The sequence below is a fragment of the Chanos chanos genome, chromosome 4 (genome assembly GCF_902362185.1).
Source record: "Chanos chanos chromosome 4, fChaCha1.1, whole genome shotgun sequence".
Lineage (NCBI taxonomy): Eukaryota > Metazoa > Chordata > Actinopteri > Gonorynchiformes > Chanidae > Chanos > Chanos chanos.
In genome coordinates this window covers 40,846,036-40,863,646 of record NC_044498.1, presented here as the reverse complement: position 1 = coordinate 40,863,646, position 17,611 = coordinate 40,846,036, and the positions used below count along the sequence as shown (strand labels likewise).

General features: G+C 41.5%; 1 protein-coding gene across 2 annotated transcripts in view; it reads right to left on the bottom strand.

Moving 5' to 3' along the window:
- Positions 1–928: 928 nt before the first annotated feature.
- The window catches only part of marchf8 (membrane-associated ring finger (C3HC4) 8), a 48,793-nt gene continuing 32,110 nt past the window's right edge, over positions 929–17,611 (bottom strand). Inside the window, exons 3-9 of one of the 2 annotated variants that reach the window (XM_030771997.1) lie at positions 12,608–12,687; positions 11,325–12,158; positions 6,565–6,745; positions 4,613–4,748; positions 3,652–3,666; positions 2,862–2,909; positions 929–1,658 (exon numbers count right to left, since the gene is read on the bottom strand). In XM_030771997.1, the coding sequence (XP_030627857.1) occupies positions 1,354–1,658; positions 2,862–2,909; positions 3,652–3,666; positions 4,613–4,748; positions 6,565–6,745; positions 11,325–12,158; positions 12,608–12,687 (1,599 nt within the window). In that variant the 3' untranslated portion in view covers positions 929–1,353. The remainder of the gene's footprint in view (positions 1,659–2,861; positions 2,910–3,651; positions 3,667–4,612; positions 4,749–6,564; positions 6,746–11,324; positions 12,159–12,607; positions 12,688–17,611) is intronic. The other variant, XM_030771998.1, reaches the window with a different exon arrangement.

Sequence of the window (17,611 nt, the reverse complement as noted above, 5' to 3'; positions counted from 1 at the left end):
CCATTACGCCCTCAGAGTACAACCCAAACTTGCTGCCATGGGAAATCAAAGCAGATCTTTAAAGATTTTCCTAATCAGCCAGTTAGGAGTATGTTAATAATTCTAAAACATTCAGTGTGCGTTCCGCAGTATTTTTTCTTCACTGGTTAAAATGTGAACCTCAGCCTGTATTAAATAGCTCAAGAATGTGTCAATTGTATATATTTGCTTGTGGTTTTAATAATAATAAAAAGAAAACTTCTTTGCATAGGCAAGTGAAACATATTACACGGTGTGACGGATAAAACAAAATTATGCTACAGGTGTTAAGTTTCAGAAAAGAAGCCAAACACACTAAATGTGAAAGGCATTTTGTAATAAGAACAGGAGTGGAGAAGGTGAGCCTAAAACGTCAAAAATGGAAACAGAGATTTGATCTGGGTCAAATCTCACCTTGTGGGCGAGTTCTTCTGAATGAAGTTGTGCACTTCCCAAGGCAATTTCATAGCTCAGCAAACCAAACCAGACGCTGTGTAACAACAATAGGTAGAACCTGAAGTATCAATGTCACAAGGAAAAGGCGACTGGTTCATTTTGAAGTGTTGTGTAATGCTACAGCGAAGGTTATCTGGGCAGAGAATATCCTACAATTGGTAGAAAATGAGTTTTAAAAGTTTACATTCCACAAGCAAAGAACCTTCAGATGGTAACATTTAGAGGGAGGAAATCAAAATTCATGAGCTGAACCTCACTGCCATATAAAACCAAAATGCTTTGTCATTCACTTTCTGGCACTGACTTTTCAGTTTGGAAAAGTGGAATAATCACCTTTGTTTTCCTTCATTCTTCTTCCTAATCCCTCTTTTTTCACCCAAGTGACATTTATTGGGGTACAAATCATGATATAAAATAAGAGCCTAGCTCTCAACATTTCAAGTTTGTTTTAGCAGATTACCGCATGTAGAATAAAAAGAATTCTATGAATAGTAAAATACAACAGCCGGGTATCAGAGAAATAAAAAGTGCTTGAATGCCTTGTTATAGACTTCATTAGAATCAGCGCAGACACACAACACACACTCTCTCTCACACACAAATACACACTCTCATAACCCACAGACCTCTGATCACCCCCTCACACAACAGCAGTACAATGGCAGTAGTTGGAATGTTCTAAGACCTGGCGCACACAGATTCATTATGATTAGCCAGCAACTTACAGGAAGAGAAAAGACAAACAAAGAAAAAAAATAACATGTGAAGAGAAACAGCTCTGACTCAGTCACTCTGCGCAGTGCTGTGTGGCACATCCCAGGATGTCTGAGAGGTGCTATGACAGGCAAAGTCCTGTATAGAAGGTTAATAGTCCTTGGGTCAAACGTGGAGAATCTCCATGCTGTAGTCCTCCGTCTCTGTGTATTGTGAAGAGTTTGTGTCAGACTGCGTTGGTGCAAGAGTCTCTTTGTTCTCTAAGTTTGGCTCCATTAGAGCAGGTTTTTCGAAAACAATTTTTTTACAGGTGTCTGGGCGGTTCTGCACATATATTACTCTGTTGTAGGCCTTCAGTCTTCTCCAAAGCTGAATGTACACCTTGCATTGCACATACATAAACACCAGTCCTCCTGTGAAGCCAATCGCCACCACCACAAGCTTGGTCCAGAAGGGCCACTCCAGAATCCCTGCAGGAAAAGAAACAAACTCTTACTACACATCAAATTAGCAAGCAGTGGAGATGTTGAACCAACTTCTGCTATTTGTAAAACCTGTTCAAAAATTACACGTATCGTCTTATACAGCATGTGTCTCATAAAACTGTAGCATATTTTATACAGAGAAAATATGCTATCATTTTATGTTGAGAAAATGCCCTAGGTATATATCTGTCAAAATTGCTGCATTCCAGAATCCATCACATGCGGAAGCTCCATGAGCAGAGCCGGCTGTTGTCTATCTTACCAAGCGGTGTTAGATTACTCAAAGTCAAAGTAAGCTGTGTGTGCCAGCAAGATTTGCATGTTCTGCATTTGTTGTACAACATCTGTGATCCCTTTCTCACATAAAGGCAGTGTTAGACATCATCTGTGGGTCAGAGAATACTTGACCCAAACACATGGTGGCCTTGGGGGAAGATGAAATCACTTAGAGGAAATAATAATAAAAAAAATGTCCCTATGTACACAGAATTCAATTTATTACTTGAATGAACCTGAATTTGAGGAATTTCATCAACAAAAAAATTGACTACTTAAAGTTTAAACCTACTTAAACCCAACGTCATTGTTTAGTACATAAGATTCTGGAATGTCTCACATACTCTATGGACCTACTGAGAACATCACAGCTCTAACTGGACCAAACAGGGCAGCAGCAATGACATGTGATGTACAATTGGGACACTGAACGCTAAGTGTTGTGATTTTAAGGGAGGTTTAGCGTATCTACAACCAGCTGGGATCTGGGAAACCAGTTTTTACACACCTTGAAGACATAACACATCACAAACCCTTAGATACTTCACAGTGACTCACGTCCACCAAAATCAGCACTTATTGATGAGGAGTTGCAAGATTCAAGAGCTGAACAGCTCTGCTGCAGTCAGAAAAAGTTAATATTTCACTTTGTAAAGCAGTGGTTGATTTAACATTATTTATTTTCACAGGGTGGACAGTGAGTCCGCTTTGTTGTCTGAGGGCTTGAGTCAGAACTGGAGTCCACTCTGTCAACTCTTAAGGTTGTGTGACTCACAGTTCACAATCTCATCTTTCTGTTGTACATCTGAACATCAAAACTGTGGGAGAGGGTATTCAGCCTGCATAATCCTATAAACTAAAGCCTGCTCACTGAGACATTCTCAAACATAACTCAATAAGTCAATACTGTACTGCTTTTGGAGGCTCCGTATGTGAGGCCAGGATGCAGCTTTAGTCCTCCTGATTGGAAGAGCAGAGGTGAAGGACAGAGAAAGGGAGTTAGGGCTGCACAGTTCTACAGAGGGATGAGAGAAACCTGTTTCCCCGAGTACAGACATCAGTGGGCGGTGCTCTATTGATCCGTGCTTTCCAAAGATCCGGAATGGATGACGCATCCGATACACTGTATTCTTAATGAGTTGTCTGAGATCTTCCTGTGCCTAATGGGCTGTACATTATGTTCTATGACACAACGTCAAACTTCACGCCAGTCTGGTCTGGAGTTCCAGTTCAAGCTGCTTTCAGCTAAGTTTAAGCCAGTTTTAGATATTTCTGAGCTTTATAATGTATTAAGTGATAAGTGGATCACAGATGTCTTTGCTGTGAAGGATACCCATAATGGTCTCCTACAGCATCAGAAGAACTGAAGGGGGGAGGGGGGGTGAAGTAAAGCGCTGATGAGTGTTTGAGTGGCAGACACAAAACACTGAGCTCACTCAGGGGATTAAGAGAAGGCCATGGCTGACATTTTAGGGAAGGAAATGACATTCATTACATGCAGTACCAGAGAGGAGAGAGGGGTTCTCAAAGAGCAGTAATAGTCAGGCTTCAACAGAATGAGATTAGAAAGGATGGCAGGTTAGATATGAATGCAATTATACAGAAAGATGATGAACATAGATAGATAGATAGATAGATAGATAGATAGATAGACAGATAGATAGATAGATTTCACTGATTCCCAACGGGAAAATGTCTTTACCTGGTATTCTCCCCGCTGCATGGTTAAAAAGAGTTAGTATTGAGTTATCAAACAAAAGACAGAGGCTACAGGCAGGTGAGAAGTGGGGGTTATTGTTAAGCACACTCGAAATTACATCCCATAATAAGTCCCAGAGCACTCCTACACCCCACTAACATGACACCGTGGTAACCTGCTGCAAACTCAGCATGTGTGGTAAACAGACAAACAACGTCATTAGCTTAGTCCAACTTGCTAGTGCACCTGATCTGTCCTAAGACAAGAATAAGGCACACAGAGAGATACTGAGGTGGATACTGAAAGTGCTAACCAAAGTCAACACACTTCTTCTCCACTTTTCAAGTGGTCTCATTCTTTATAACTGCTACTACATTTTATCCAACACCAAAGAAAGGGATGATTTGTGAACATGTGGGAAAAATAAGGGAGGAAAGGAGAATTTCAAACACACACATGCACACACACCAAACCCAGTGCTTGGTTAATATTCCTTTTCTGAAGCTCGCTTACATACTGTTTAGTAAAGGCCAGAAAACCATGCCAAACTGCATTCCTTCTACCAGCGAATTAAAATGCAGCCCAATGTCACTCACTCAGCCCCACCACCTCCACCCTAACTTCACACATTCAGCCACAAAAGAAGAGTCCCCCGTTACTAAATGGGCCGGTCAGGGAGCCTTACTGACCCCTCCCAAATCTACAACATTAAAAATCCAGTGGATAAGCATGATCCATGGAGTTCATATCCCAACCAACATCTGCTAAGACAAGAACTTCTCAGAACAAAGCACCGGGACCTGGGTGGAGGAGTGGATGTTTATATAAGGGTTGTGATACAACTGTAAAATCTGGTCGGGTAATGGTTGGGGGAATGGTTCGGTAAGGGTTGTGATATGGTTGTAAAAAGGTTAAGAGACTGGCAGGCAGGACTCGGGTGACTGGAGGTGTGGTGCGGGCTGACCTTGTCTGATCTCCTCGGCGGTGCGGTCTATCAGAACGTAGAGCGACCACACCACGCAGGTGATGGCGATGACGTGGAACGTGACTGAACACATAATCTTCCTTCTCTCACTGGCTGACATCTGCAGTTTCTCCCACTGCAGAGGAAAGAGATTAATGTATTTTACACAAGCACAAACACACACACACACACACATATATCTACTTAACCACATGTCCTCTCTGAGGTCCACTCTTTTATTGCTCAGTAAAGGTCAGAAAACCATGTCAAACTGTATCACTTCTACCAGGACAGTAATCCTGCAGTAGAACAGTCCTATGTCACCTGTGTCACTCATTAAACCCCACTACCCCTACCCTAACTTCACATTCAATCCTGGATGTTTCCATGTCTCCATACATACATACATACGTACATACATACATACATACATATACATATATATACACACATACATATATACACACACACATACATACATACATACATATATATATATATATATATATATATATATATATATATATATATATATACATATATATATGTACACACACACATACATATATATATATATATATAAATGTGTGTGGGTGTGTGTATGTGAGTGTGTGCGTGTGTGTGTGTAAATTTCAGTAGTGCACTGGCCTCTGCACTATAAATATTTAATCCACACCCATAGCTGTTATTATTTATTGATAACATCTCTCCCTCTGTTTCTCTCTGTATGACACTTTGACCCATGAAATCCTCACATCCATCACAATCCTTTCTGATATTCATTATTCATTCAGGTGAGCCTTTAAATAGAGAATACAGGCACACTTCATTAAGAGTAAATGATAATATGTAAATGCACATAGGCTCGGGCTGTTAAAACCCCCACGCCCGGTCCAAGAGGTCAGGGCACCGATGCCATAAAAGAGCTTTGCTCTTGGGAGAGAGCCCAGTCAAAACACAACCTATCAAAACAATTCTGCTTTTTCTGTAATAAACAACACGGTTCAGCCCTTCCACTTCCCGTTCATCTCACACCCCAGTTATTTTGGTTCTCAATTATTTAGAATGATAATCAGAGGAACAGAGAGCAGTACAGACCGCATGGCCCTAAACTCAGTTAGATGAGAAAAAGATTAATGGTTCGGTCAGGTCAGCAAGACTTAAATATGAAATATTTAAACGAGACACCACAGTCTTCATTGTCAGACCCCTCCCCTCTACATTTCAGGTCTACGAATATAGATTCTGTTTCTAATCTATAATCATGGACATGAACAAATTCATAAACTGGGTAAGCAATATCTAGGACAAACACACTGTGACAATATGTATTTTTAATTTAAAGACAAACTAAAGAGATTAAAATCTGAAATGTCAGCTCCATATCTATGTCTAGTTTGAATAGAAATGGCACAAAACACAATTAAACAGAACAATGCCACGCTGTCCTATACTATCATGTACTGAAACCAGTCGACCAGAACAGAGTGGTCACATTTGGTTTCCACATGCTGTTTAACAATTTGTCTATTAAAATGTGGTCAATATAGCAATACAGGGGACGCACACACACATATACATGGAACATTTTCTGAAGGTGTAATAGTGTCTCCAGCTGAGGAACATATTTAATTAGGACGTCGAACTGAGGTGCAGTAAAGACAGAAAACTATTCTACTGAGAATTTCACCATGTTCTCACAACTCACAGACAGCAAGAGCTTAATGACTGCTGTCACTCCTCCAACACACTCATATAATTTCAATTATATGATAATCATACTCTGGCCTGCAGTCAACAAGTACACATTACATAGCTGTAAATATGCTCGATGTAGGTGTGTGTGTGTGTCTCTGTGTATGTATGTCTGTGTGTGTGTGTGTGTGTGTGTGTGTGTGTCTCTGTGTATGTATGTCTGTGTGTGTGTGCGCGTGCGTGTGCATATGTCTTACCTTGCGTAGTGGTTTGAGTTTGGTCTGCATTATGAATTCATACTTGCAGAGTTCACAGCAGCGTGTGTCTGAACTCTTGATCCACTGCTGAAGGCAGGCCTGGTGCACGAAACGGAGGCTTCCCGTACAGTGACAAGGCGTAATCAGAGGACTGTCCTCATCACCCTCACAATGGCAGATCCTATAACAACAGATAAACACACATGATTACACACATACATATCAGTGGTCACTGGCCTCACAATGTCAGATCCTACACAACAGACATATGCACTTTATTATAGTCATACATATCAGCCAACGACAGTGTAAGATTCTACACAACAGATATACACACACATATCAGTCCTGACGGTCCTCACAATGTGAAATCCTCTACAACAGGTATACATACTTTAGTGTACTAATACATGTCAGTCATCAACGTCCTCGCAATATACACAGATATACACACATATATCAGTTGTCAACAGCCTCACAATATCAGATTCTACACAAATATACCCACTATATTACACTCATATATATCAGTCATCAACGCCCTCACAATGGCAGGTCCTAGGGAATGGATATACACGCAGTTGAAGTTGAAACAACAGGATTGCTGCAGTCAGTGGGGGGACATAGGTGAACAGACACAACCACTACATCATATCATCACAAGGCCTGTAGACACAGTCTAGTTCTGTATTTCACTGTCCTACTTCAGCGTTAATGCATAATTCACGCTGTATACAACATCCCAGACTCTGAGTACTAAATTTCACATTCACTCTGTACTTGAGTAATGCAAGTGCTGTTTACATTATATGTGATCACCCACTGACTCGAACCACTTCTAAAATCCCATTTTCAGAAAATAAAGACTCGATACAATATTAAAGATGGGCATAAACTATCTCCAGTTTCAAATCACATCTTTCACATGAGAGAGGTGCAGAACGGGAGGTAACTGCCACCGCTGAGGGGAGAGGGGGAAGGGAGGGGGGTGTGGAAGTTGTCCAGAACGATAGAAGGGTGAGAGAGAGAGAGTGCAGAATGATAGAAGGCTGAGAGAGAGAGCGAGAGAGACTGCAGAATGATAGCAGAAAGTTAGTCACAGGAATATTAATACGACGCATGTAGATGTGCTCACGCACACACATACACACACACACACACACCCTGTACATATTATTTCACTCGCTGTCAGCTAGATAGCTGGACACTGACATGGTTAGTGACAAGTACAGCTAAATGAGACTGAAATGTCACAGTTCATATTACTGATACATCACTGTCCTTGAAGGACCGAGACTCACAGCCTCAAGGTAAATCTGCAATGAGCTCACATCACACTGGACAACATCAGAGAGAACTGGCCAGAGAAGACCAAAGAGACCTCAAAGAAAGCTTGGTGAGAAACCTCACTGAAAACCGATAAAACTCAGGGATCTGAGGAGGAACGCAGTGCGCTCTCAGAGCCTAGGAGAGTTTCTCTGTTTGTGAGATGTTCTGTTTGTCAGTGCATCTCTGAGACTCATTAACTAAATTAGTTGCAGTAGAGGGGTTGAGAGCCTGGGAAACAGTGCAGTTCATGCGGTCTGCGTGTGACTGCTGCATTCCATTCCTGGAGTAGATTACGCAGAAAAACCTTAAGAAGATAGGAAGCTGTAGAGCAATGCTTCAGATACCAGCAACCACATACAACTACAGGGTCACCACAATGACAACAACATCCAATCAGAAAAACAAAACATAACCATGATATGCTTCGACCCTAGAGAGGCACTTTCTAGAACTTTTATTCCAAATGTTGACATTAGTATGACACGCAATGACGTCAATGGTAATTTCATTTTCCCCCACTGTTAATAAGCATGGAACAGAACAAACAGATCTAACAATCAACACTTTAGTCCTAACAGGCAGCAGTTCATCTAAACCTTGATTTCTCCTTGTCTTAGCACTTATTAAAATAGTCTTTATGCAAATTAGTGCCTTATATATGCACATATGTTTTCAGAAATGCATATCAAAGCATTCATCAACACCCACAGACTGACAACAACAATTGAGAAAGAGAGAGAGAGAGAGAGAGAGAGAGAGAGAGAGAGAGAGAGAGAGAGAGAAAGCGCATTATGCAGAAATCATTTTGGGTGGCAGACTCCTGTGTTTGAATTTAGGACTTGGCTTCAAAGACAGAGAGAAAGAGTGTTTGTGTGTGTGTGCGTGTTTGTGTGCGTGCGTGTGTGTGTGTGTGTGTGAGAGAGAGAGAGAGAGAGAGGGAGAGAGAGGTGAGCTATCTAATTTGGTGATGGTTGCACAAGACTAGAATTTAAGTTGAATGTTTGAGTATTTTCTCTGACAGGAAGCTCTGCACCAGTTTAAGAGGAGGAAACAAACTGAACTCTGACTACAAAAATTCCTCCTGATCTTCAAGAGAAATTATTTGTAATTATCCAAAAAACTATACAGGCCCCATCAGCTTAACTAGATACTTGACTTCAAAGATTTAGTGAAAGAAGTTAAATTCAGTGAAAGGAGTTTGGTATCTTATAATTATTAAGCCCTAAACTGAATACTGATGTGACACCAAACATTGCATAATTTATACTTAAAACTGACAGACTTTAATTTGCTTGGGTTTAGTAGCAGGAACAGGTCAAATAACACCAGAGCAAGAGCATAAAACTTCAGTTAAATCATCCTTTTGAATCAAGGAAAAGCTTGTAAATTCTTGGTACTAAAGTAATAAAATTTTATAAATAAAACAAGTCAAGAAATCAAGATTACAAATGGCTGACAGTCAAAGGAATTGGTAAAGAACTTCAAGCCAGCTTCAGTTTCATCTCAAATGTGAAATATTAATATCTCAGGTCTGCTCTGTACTTTACTGTTGTATTAAGCAGAGCATTGCTTTATACTACACAATAGAGACTTTGACAACTGTGCCCTTAATATCACCTTTCCTAATATGATGGGTTCTGGGTTGCCAGATCATCGTAAATCTACTCAGATTAGAACCTTACTCCTCCCAATCCAATTAGCACATTTAACAGCTTTCAGTGTCTCCTTTATCATGGCTCTTTCAGGGCCCACACACCTACACGTGGTCCACAGTGTAATGACTGACACCTATGATTGGCCAGACACCTATATGATAGCAGGCTAAATGTGCAGTCAGACACTGTTCACTTGCCAAGTATCACTGAGGACAGACAGAGTCCGTTCCTTGTCACAGCGTTCACTAGAATCAGATCACGGCAAAATTTTACAACGGTTAACTGGCAGCAGCTGTTGCCTTCAACATTTCTTCTAATGGAGTACAATTACAATCAATACTTAATTCCATGAAGTGGAGACAGCTCATAAAGGTAAGAGGTTGGAGGCTATTCGAACACGTTGGCACAGATCACATGCCGTCACACACGCATGCACACACGATTACAGTACACGCTCTAACATACACCCCCCCCACACACACACACACATGCTCCTTCACATACATAAACTGGCTACTTCTGATCTTTTACCCTGCTCACACTCCTATCCACCCGACCCTGAGCCGACTTCAGTCTTATCCCCCAGTGGAGCTACAGTAAACCAATCAGCATCTCCCTCGTCCTCGTGACCCTACACCTTTTCTTAGAACTCACGTTTTAGACAGCTACACAGTGGACAGGAGGACACACACACACACACACACACCTCACAGAAGAGTCACTGCTCATGTGGAGTCAAGTAACCAACCATTATATTTCAGAGGTGGCCTCTCACTGTGCAATGAACCACTATTCAATAGATAGACAGACAGACAGACAGACAGACAGACAGATAGACAGATAGATAGACAGACAGACAGGCAGACAGGCAGACAGGCAGATAGATAGATAGATAGATAGATAGATAGATAGATAGATAGATAGATAGATAGATAGATAGATAGATAGATAGATAGATAGATAGATAGATAGATAGATAGATAAGACACTTTATTGATTCCTAGTGGAAATCTAAAATGACAAAATGACTTGAACTGTAACATGTCACTGTAACATTTTAGGTGCTACTGTATGTAAAAAGAATCAAAACAAAACAAACCTCCTGAAAACTTAACGCTGGAAAACCAAAAAATTCCTAAACTTGCTGTGTAGATCTGTGAGTTGAACGAAACCAGCCACTTCAGCAGCTCTCCATCAGTCTCACTGCTTTTTCAGCTCCCCTCTGTTTTACAGAGCACACATACTGCCTTACCCCCATCAGCTCAACTGGCACAATATTGCCTCATGTTATTTCATGGGGTTATGGAATCCTGATCTGACCCCAGATCAGATCTAACTCCAGACTAACCGGACTGTATCTCATTGCTGATTCACACTGGGCAACCTGTCTGCATTTGCCCAGCAAATCAAAGAGCATGCTATTGACTAAATCTAGTTCTTCTTTTTCTCTGACACTGTGAACCTCTCTCTGCTGTGTGTTGTGTTCTGCTACACAGTGTGTAAGATTCTACCACACAGTAACTCAATATTCTAGCTTTGTTTAGCAGCTGGGGAGTCCAGTCGAACAAGGTTTGAAATGAGTTGAACACAGTAGGAAAATTCATGAGTGCTGTTGAAGTAGCTCTGTCTACAAAGGCCTGTTAAATGAATTAAGCAAATGTATGGGAAAAAACAAAGGAGGGGCACTGTCACGCTCTAATGGGAGTCTATTCCACGCTATATGTTGAGCACACACTGAGGAAATGGGGGATTTCGGGGTGGGAGAGCCCCACCAACCTGCAGCAGTCTCCAGACAATGAGTAGGGCGAGAGAGGGCCTGTTTTTTCTGCCAGCGGTGTGGAAAAGCAGTCTGGGTCACAGTGGTCCAGATCAGTGTCTTCATCCAGGGAGCAGAGGGGAGCTCTGGAGCCATCCGGCGTCGTCCCAACGTGATTTGGAGCGTCTTCCTCAAACACATCGTCATCTCCGACCTCTTCCACAGCACAACACTCACTCACCTCCATCAGGGTGCTGGAGGATTTGGCCATGTGGAGGCGTGAGGTGTAGCTACCCAGCTCCGAAGCCCGGAGGCTGCCTAAGGTAGAGGAACGAGGGAAGGGGAAAAACAGACGGAGGAAGTTCGAACTCCGCTGGAGGTCCGCATGCGGGCCGCTTTGGTTCTGGCAAAGCTCGGGGGGTCCAATATATTTGTAGTTTGTGGAGAAAGACGGCGGCCGCGGCAGGAAGGAGGGGACCAGGTGCACTGGTTTGCCGTTGAGAGTTTTGGCATCTGTATCACGCTGCATGTGCGTGTCCATTTCAGAACCCAGTTCTCCGTCTGAGCATGTGCGGTCGATAAAGTGCAAGCCGCTGCACAGACTGTCCATCTTCTGACCCATGTCATTCAGAGATCTGGAAAACTTAAGACTTTTGCCAGAATCCAGTCTGAGCAGAGACAGCCATTCGGAACCAAACAAGTTTTTGTTTTTGGGCTTGGCGGGTGGTTCCGGAGGACAGAGCATGGTGGTGGTGACACTCTGTGAACCTGAGCTTCTGCCATTTGAGTTCAACAGCACAAGAGCCGTCTGCAAAGGCCTATGGGAACCCTGCTCTGTCGTCGACGTGTTAGAACTGCATGCAACAGGGGGAGAGAGGAACAGAACAGAGGGGGAAAAAAGAGACAGAAAAGAAACACAGAGAAAAGAAAGTGAAACAAAAGAAAAAAAAAAAGTGCAGTTAAAAAACAAAAGAGCAGGTGATTCTTTTTACAAAAGGAGAAATGAAAACTGAAAGGAGGAATTGAGGAAACAGCACTGAAGGACAGAAAGTGGAGGGGTAGAGAGGCAAACTGGAGTGACCTCTGGCCTTTTCTGAATGGTATTTTCATACCTGATTTTGAAAAATCATATAGCAACAAACCCTCAACACATAATTTTAACATGACACAAACACGACAAAAATTGCAAGCATTGCCACGGCACTCTCACAGCTGCTACAGATGACACTGTGCATCGGAATTGAACATATCACAACCTTCACACCTCTCACACACACACACACACACACACACACACACACACCTGCAGATGTCCTGGCTGGAGGGAGTGACGGAGGTTCGGGAGAAGCTGCAGGGTGCATTAACAGACGTAGGGCTCCCAGCCTGTGAATAAAACCCAATGCATAATTAACATAATCACACAAAATCACATTAACATAACAATTAATGTAATCACTTCATATAAAAACACATTAAGAGTAATGAAGGCTTTACTAAATGAGAGGGCAGAAAAAGATGAACAACAATGACTGCAGTGTATTATCATCTCAAATTTTTCTAAATTCAGATTCTGAAAACATATTACATATGAACATACTGACGTTTGTAATGTGTGTGAAAAGCTCTGATGGAGACTCAGGAAAGGAGGATGTGCAAAATTCTACGGGTTTCCACATTCTCTTTAAGGGACTTAAACACATTTTGCACACTTCCAATTTGTCTTCAAATTCATATAATAATGCTGCCAAGCAAACACAATTGAATAGAGTTAGGTGACTTCAGTCATATGAATATATCATTTTGGGCCATTTTGAGATTGCGGACTGATGGCAGAGAAGTATTGTCGTTAGGTCTGACGGTCACTATTTATCTATCCAGCAAATCAGGAACACACACACACACACGCACGCAGACACACGCAGTTTACAGCTCAGAGCCAGGCAGGGATCAATACAGGGTGGAAAATCCACACCCGAACACACACACACACACACACACACACACACTCGAATAACCACACTCACACCTTTATGCGCATAGTTATATACACATAAAAAGGGTCTGTGAGTGTGTGTCGAGGCAGGCTGCGAGAAAAGCACTAAGGGGAAAAAACACATCTGTAGATTGAATACATACGGATGACAGAAAGTCACCATCCACCTGACAATAATTAACAGTCAGTCAGCTCTCATTCTGGAGGGTTGTTTGAATTTAAACACATGCAACTCATAATGCAACACACAAACACAATCCAGCAATAAAAACTAAACGTATTGTCTACAGAGGGTCTGCCTCCTTTTCCATTGAATTTTGAGCTCTTTTTCAGTAGGCAAATGTAAGACACAAAAGAAAGAAAGCCTCGTCCATCCAACCAAGAACGAAGTTATAAATGTTTATGGTGAGTAATACACGGCTTTGTTAGTTTCTGTGTAATTCTTTGTCTACCATGTGCTTCCATTTATATACATATGTTTTATTAATGACATGCAATGTCCTTTATGCCGCTGTTCTATTTTTTTTTTTCTTTTTGTGTGTGTGTGTGTGTGTGTGTATGACAGCAGTGAAATGCAGGATATGTAGCTGAGTGATTTGCACAAAGAGACCTACTTAGTCAGCTTTCTGTCTGTCCTTCTTAGCAGAGATAAGAGCTACAAACAACTACACAATGTAACGTTACACAAAACTACACAACCACAGAACTCAAGCCCACTGCAGATACACATAAAACTAGACAACACATGACCCACCTTTGCTTCAGTTAAAAACAACTACACAGTCCTTACCGGCTACAAGCAATACAACCCTCACAAGCCTGACAAAAATACACCTGAAGCCTCAAAATAGCACAACAAAACCTCACTACTGAGAGAGAGAGAGAGAGAGAGAGAGAGAGAGAGAGAACATTGTGCCTAAAAAAAACCAAGTCTTAAAAACACCTCCAGGAGGATGAATCCAATCGTTCTAACTGTCCATCAGTCTGAGCTAACAATGGAAACCTTCCTGTTCAGGAAGCCAATTATCTGTCTCCAAGACCCAGAGAGAATTATCAGCCTCAAAGACATAAAAACACAGGGGTCAAACTTGGCCTGTCTCTCATTACAAAACCCCATTACTAACGCATTAGTACTCTGTCCTTACTCAATCTCTACTCTGTCTTCTGCTGTCTTTATCCCTCCTATTCCTCTGGAGTCACTGCTGTAGTGCGCACACACTTCCCACTCCAGCACTGGCGTTCTGTCTGTCTCCCTAAAACAGTCATATGTACAGTAAGGGACTGACTGGTACCGGTGTTGCAGTGTAGGCAAACAGCCCAGTAAATGCAAAGTGTTGATTTAATTTCTGAACAGGAAGGCTCTCTGTTAATGTGTCCTTGAACGAGGACTTTATGCCCAAGCCTGCTCTGGTGCATGAGAGAGAGAGAGAATAAATGCAAGTTGCGTCAGCTAAATGCATTAGTGTACATGTAATGCTTAAATTATCCATACAGAGTCTGACATTTTATTAATGTATGCCCTCGTTGGTAATGAAAGGTAATTACTCATTGTTTATGACTTATGGAGCTGCAGAAATGAGCCAACATCTCTCTCTCTCTCTCTCTCTCTCTCGCTCACACACACACACACACAGATTTATCAATGGCCTCATTAATGTACACAGTGGCCCTCAAACACACACTCCCCCTCAGTGCCGTTGACTCAGACAGAGGCAGAGACAGAAACTGTCACTAAAACTGCTCATTTAAACTGATATACATTGCTAATATATTCTTTTTCTGTGACATCTCATATATAACGTTGAGTTAAGTGATGTATTCCTGTGCTGATTCTGCTGAATAGGCCTTGCCAACATTAAAACAATGTCACTGTGTCTCTCTAGTCCAAGGCAATGTCACATTTATGCAATGACATGCACTCCAAAGATTTTTCTCATGTACTTTTGTTAAAACCACCAAACAAGATTTGGTACACTCAAGTCAGTCAAGGACAGGTAATATGTCTGAGGGAAAAAAAAAACACAGTAAGCTTTCTGCTTCCATAAATACCATTCTCTGTCCACACCGTTTAAATATTGACAAAGTTTTAGAGATATTTTAAAGCCAATAAATTAAATATGTATGGGTTATTCATTAGCTCTGTGAGATTGCTTCCGCATGACCAAGAATAACCCACCAAAAAAAAAAAAGAACACCATATCCTTTCAAATCAGAACATTCAGGACACGGAAACTTAAATACAAAAACAGTACAGTAATCTCCAATTAGGCTTTAACTCAGGCCAAGTTACTGTGTGATATTTCAGTCAAAACCCATATATCGAACTATAAAGCAAACGGAATGTCCTACGCCTCTCTGCACTGGCTGCATGTCTTTTTCTAGTTTTGGGAGGAACTTTTTTCCCCTCCTCAATTTACAGTACCCCTTCACAAGTATACAGGCAGCTCCGACTAAACTGTAGCTTATGATAATTATCTGTCTGCTCGGTTTGAGATGTAGTTGTTTACACAATCATTTTGAAACAGTTCAAAACACACGGCAAAGCAAAACAAACGGCTGCCTCCACCAGCGCTCTGCTGATCTCGGCACGTGGTGGCCGGTGCAGGCGCAGCTCCGGCAGATGTTCCGGAACACTCCGTTCAGTCGCAGCTTCATTCATCTGGCAGATGTTACATTTACAGTTTTTCTCAAATGCTCTGATCAGTTTAAATCAAATCGCTGAAGAATTTTTCAATTTCGCAACGTTTCGTTTCAAAGCGCCGCACGAAACAAACATCAGTCAGCCAAAAAGCAAAGTCTTCAATTTTTGTTTCTAGTCTGGAAAGGTTATGTTGCAAGTTAAGGTAAATGTTACAAAAGCAGGAAAAAAAATGTCATGAAACATCAGCAAAATATTGATTTCACACTTGAAACACAAACATATATAAGTAGCTCTCTTCTGATTACCAAGGGGAACCTCGAGACAAACAGCATGATACATATTTTCAAAAGTCCTTTTACCCAGTGGAAATATATGTAATTATACATATTAGTACAACTGAAAAGTCATATACTGTAGTGACTGAGACTGTGAAATTGATATTTGAGAACAGTCATTTTCAAAGGTGACTGAGTCAAAGCAATTGAGAAAAACTGTAAATACCTCAAATGGAGCGTCATATGGTGGAGGTGCCAGGGTTTCCTATGGTGAGAGAGAGACACTGCTATCATGTCTGAGACAACAACACAATTAGCATGGCAAGAGCTACACCTCTCAACTACATCTGCCATGAAAAATGTGGCATATAAATATATATGTATACATACATACATATATATATATATAAATATGTACACATGTACACAAATATGTATGTGTGTGAGTGTGTAATTTATTCTAATATATTACAAATATATTTTACAAATATATTCTATTTAGGCTTGTTGTTTAGGTGTGTATTAATGACTGAGAACCATCCTATCTTCAGTTTAAAAACACATCTCTACTTCTTCCCATACTGCTGAGCTACTATCAGTGTGGTGTTACTCAAGTATAATGTGAATGTATGTGTGGGTGTGTGTGTGTGGGTGTGTGTGTTTGCATACACACTTACATATATGTCTTTCTGTGTGTGGCTGCTTCAGAGTGAGAAAGAACTACTGGTCATGACAGGATTACTCAGTGGATCAACATCAGAGCTTTTATCAAAATCCAAAGCTCCTGATACAGTCTGTCTGTTTTAGCGTGCGTGCGTGTGCGCGCGCGTGCGTGTGTGTGCGTGCGTGTGTGTGTGTAGCAGGCCTGCAGGGAATTTGTGACTGAGCAGATAACAAGAGCAGAGGGATCTCTTGTGTTATTTATCTCACCTCAGACAAATTGTCTCTGATGAGACTCAGTTCCCAACTAACTCACAAGTCAGGCTGATGCCTGACACACACAAAACAGTTGTGTAGTCTGTAGATGTTTGTGTGTGTGTGTGTGTGTGTGTGTGTGTCTGTGTGTGTGAGAGAGTGTGTGAGTGAGAGAGAGAGAGAGAGAGAGAGAGAGAGAGAGAGAGAGGGAGAGAGGGAGAGAGAGAGAGAGGTAAGGAGGTGACCCCTGGCATCAATTAGAACATGTAAGGGCTTTATCTGATAAGAGGCTCATCTATACACAGAACTGATTAACATCTCCTCTACAGGGAACAGGGGGAGGGAAAGAGAGAGAGAGAGAGTGTCTGATCATTGTGTGAACCAACCGCATGGTCACCACCCAGCTCTGTGTGTAGGGCCTACATTCACTCCTGCATTCATACTAGAGATTAACATTTACAAAATGAAGATTTAATCAGTTTG